At 33.1% G+C, this 3,870-nt stretch overlaps 1 protein-coding gene across 1 annotated transcript; it reads right to left on the reverse strand.

Annotated features, from left to right (window-relative positions):
* Positions 1-441: 441 nt before the first annotated feature.
* LOC104736539 (ethylene-responsive transcription factor ERF003) lies at positions 442-1,588 on the reverse strand. Its single transcript, XM_010456538.3, has 2 exons — positions 1,291-1,588; positions 442-1,176 (listed from the first exon to the last, which is right to left on the reverse strand). Exons 1-2 carry the CDS (start codon positions 1,371-1,373, stop codon positions 684-686), a joined length of 576 nt encoding a protein of 191 aa, XP_010454840.1. The 5' UTR covers positions 1,374-1,588; the 3' UTR covers positions 442-683.
* Positions 1,589-3,870: the final 2,282 nt, after the last annotated feature.

The following is a 3,870-nucleotide window of genomic DNA, read 5'->3' on the forward strand; positions in this document are numbered from 1 at the left end:
AAATTTTTTTTTCCTATTTTAATATAAGTGCTGGAAAACACAAATCCCTCTAATTTAAAAGTTGGATTTTATGGTCGTCAAGCCACACAGCTAGGGACACTCTTTTTCTACTTCTCGCAGCAATCCCAAATTGAAAAGAAAAGAAAAAAAAAAGAGACAGAAATAGATTACATTAAAAGAAATTAAAATGAAGGCCCACCGTTGAAAAATGAAAAAAAAAATGCATAGAACAAAGACCAAAAGCAAAACTCAAAATATTCAAACACCTTCTAAACTCTCTTCTCTCTTCTCTCTTTTAGATCTCTTTCTTCTCATTGTCCTATCTTTTCACTACATTAAATCCCCACTTATTCACACATGTGTAAAATTTCAGTTTTGGGTTAAAATTTCAATTGGTGTACAAGGTGAAAACAAGAAATCAATGGGAAAAAGACAAAGAACTTGATAACAATTTTTATATCATAAAAAGATACTATACATTACATCATAATATAGCATATGATCGATTGCTCTTATAGAAACTAGAATCAGTGTTTCAAAAGAGGCCAATTCAGATCAAAATGTCTTTGAAATTAGCCTTTGTCCTCTCTTCTTCTTCTTCTCTCATCACTACTACTCAACGACGCCGTTTTGTGGAAGTAAAATAAAATAAAAAGAATACGCTAAAACGACAGGGCCGTTTCTCACATCGTCTGAGTTGGTAAAACAGAACAAAGCTCAATGGAACCGTAGTGAAGCAGTTCCTCAATCATTTGCTCAATATGATCTTCCTCCAAGGGACTAAAGTTCTGTTCCATATTCGTGTTTCCATCTTCCCACTTGATCTCAGTCGTCTCTGTCATTACTCCTCCTCCTCCTCCTCCCCTGTTAAACTGATTTACGTTGGCCATCACGCAGTTGATGTCCCCATCGGTCTCCGCGGGCCGTAATCTTGCGTTCTGCGTTTGTGTTTGAGTTTGCGTTTGTTTGGTCATCTGAAGAGAAGCCATGTAGCATTTGTGGAGTTTGGCTGTGAGAGTGGCGGAGAGAAGCTTGGAAGAGGAAGTAGGAACGGCGTTAGGGTTGTAAGGGAAATTGGTACGTGCTCTTGGGCCACACATTAGCCTCGCCGCCTCATCATAAGCCCTAGCCGCATCCTCAGCCGTCTCAAATGTCCCTAACCAGATTCTTGTTTTCCTAAAACCAAAAATAAAAAACATATAATGAGCTTCGGTTTAGAACTTCTTACTTAATAGAAACAAAAAAAGGGTAAATTGGTATTTTAAAGTAAAGGGGGAGAAGAGTGTTTACAAGAGAGGGTGACGAATTTCGGAGACCCATGAGCCCCAATGCCTCTGTCTAACGCCTCGGAAACGTTGTTGTGGTCGTGCCATTAGTGATTAATTGTAGAGACTGGAGAATATGGTTCAGGTGGGTTTAGTGTTTGTGTTTTGTGGAAATGTTATGAAAGTGAAGAAAGAAAGAATGATATGATGAGAGTGAAGGAGCGTTTTTGGAAGAGTGAAGGGTGGCTATAAGTACTATTGGCTTTAGCTTCGTGAGAGAGAGAGGGAGAGAGAGATAAAGATATAAATGTTTTTTTGTGCGTAAATTTTTCTTATGCCAATTAACTGGCAATCAATTTGGTCCTAAATTGGACCCACGCCGTTACCAATACGACCCACAAAAAAAATCTCATGGATTTTGTTTTATGAGAGAGAGAGGGAGAGAGCTATATTAATTTCTTTATTCTTAAATTTACTTCCTTTGTTGTATTCGAAGTTGCTGCGACATGGGCAAATGGATTATCTAAGAGCATCTTTACTCGAGTAACCCCCTAATCGTTCCTCAAAAAATAAAAATAAATTAACTTTTTTACAAATTATTATTATTTATTTATCTTTTAAATCTGCTCCACTAAACAGATGACACCTGTTTTGTTTGTTGAGAGTATCGGTTCTCAGATTACTCTGCCAAGGAACGTTTCTCTCTTTTATCCTCTTCTCTCTCTTCTTTTTATTATTTTTTAATAAGAGTATCGATAAAAGAACTGCCAGTAATGATGGTCTAATACTGTCAGATATGGTATTAAATTATACTGAAAAATTGAAAGCTTAGAAACTACATGCTAAACTGTCGGAAATTTTTATATATGTTAGTATTTTTTTAAACCTATATTTTTGGAAAGTGTTATCGTAACTTTATCTACAAACTGAAAACAAAAATAGAATTTATGACCAAACAAATTTACCATAGTTTGTATTAGACACTATTACTAATAACTTCACAAGATTCTTATTTTCTAAAATTTTATTTTATTTTATTCCCTGTAGTAGTACTATGACGATAACCATTTTAATGTTAAATTTAGTTACTTTTTGTTCTGTCCTAAGTTACATATAGTATAGTTGAACAATATATGTTTCTACTGTATATCCCAAGTTATAGACGTACATATTTTTAAGGTTAACTTAATAGCTACGAATTTATTAACAACCCTATACTTATAGCATGCATATATATTTTTCCAATTGTGAACAAGCTGGATCCAAAAGAGATTTTGGCTGCGGTGAAACTTCAAACCCACTGTATCTAATTTCACATGGGTTTGATCATCACAACATGTCTCTATATCATAGATACTGCCAAATTTTTCTAGATTTTTCTCCCCAAATAATTAATAATAACGATAATAATTGGAAAAATAAATAGTTTGATAACTAGTGTGACTCTTTCATCACCATTCTTCGCCCATGTGAGCCTTCGATAATGACTCAATCAAACAACCAAAACCATCTTCGACTATCATCTTCTTCTTTTTTTTTTTATTATTGAAACAAACCTTAATGTATTGTGTCATCATATTCATACCCATGATTTCTGAGTGTACAGTTTACCTACGAGTCTGCGACCTATTTAAAAAAAAACAATTATACATTAGTAGGTTTACTAATAATAAATAATGAGTAGTGCTAAAACTCCCAATTCAGACAATATATCCTTTCAGACTCAATAATAATTGAAATAAGAGGTAATAGAAAGAATATGTTGGGCAAAAGAGTGTGCAGGTAGAATGGATACATCAAAAATGACAAGTGCCAAATTTTATTGGTTCAGTCCAGTAACAAATTGGTGAAAGAATCTTAGACCGCAATTATGACAACAAGAAAAAACACTAGAGAAGGTCATTAACTTTTTATCAAATAATTGATCATTTTAACCCTACTAATAATCATTTTTAACCCTAATAGTTAATCAGCTTATGCTCTTTTTTTTTGTCGATGTGTATATATATCTACATCCATGTCCATAAGAAAACGAAATAAAAAATGAAATAAATTATCTCTCTCGGTGGCGTTGTGAAAAAAAAATAAAAATATTTTCTCGATAGCATTGAACATTAAGGTACAAAATTGCAAAAGATATCTTTGAATTTTTCTTTTCTAAAGTTATCTTCAACCTAAAAACTATTAAAACATCTATCCAACTCATGAACAAAAAAAAAACTCCCCAATGTAATCATCGTGTGTTGGAATGAATACATGTAAACGTTAGTCGGCCGCAAAGAAGTGGCCCTAAATTAGTGAATCGATACTCGAACTATATATGGTCTTTTCCTTTGCCTTCCGAATTGTATCATCTACCCCATTATTTTCCAACGTTCATATTAGAAGTTTACGACTTTTCTGTATTATTTTAGGCTGTTATACCAAAAAACAAATAGTATTATTATAGGCTCCATTATTTCTCACAGTAATTTTTTCCAGTGTATATACCTTTGAAGTATAAAGTATTAACACTAATTCAGTTGTAACTTTATGAATTAGACAATAAATAATGTTATAAGTCGAAATAATTAATCTTTATTAGCAACTTAACTTATTCTTTGTT

Source organism: Camelina sativa, chromosome 13, assembly GCF_030686135.1.
Source record: "Camelina sativa cultivar CO46 ecotype springtype chromosome 13, ASM3068613v1".
Classification (NCBI taxonomy): Eukaryota; Viridiplantae; Streptophyta; class Magnoliopsida; order Brassicales; family Brassicaceae; genus Camelina; species Camelina sativa.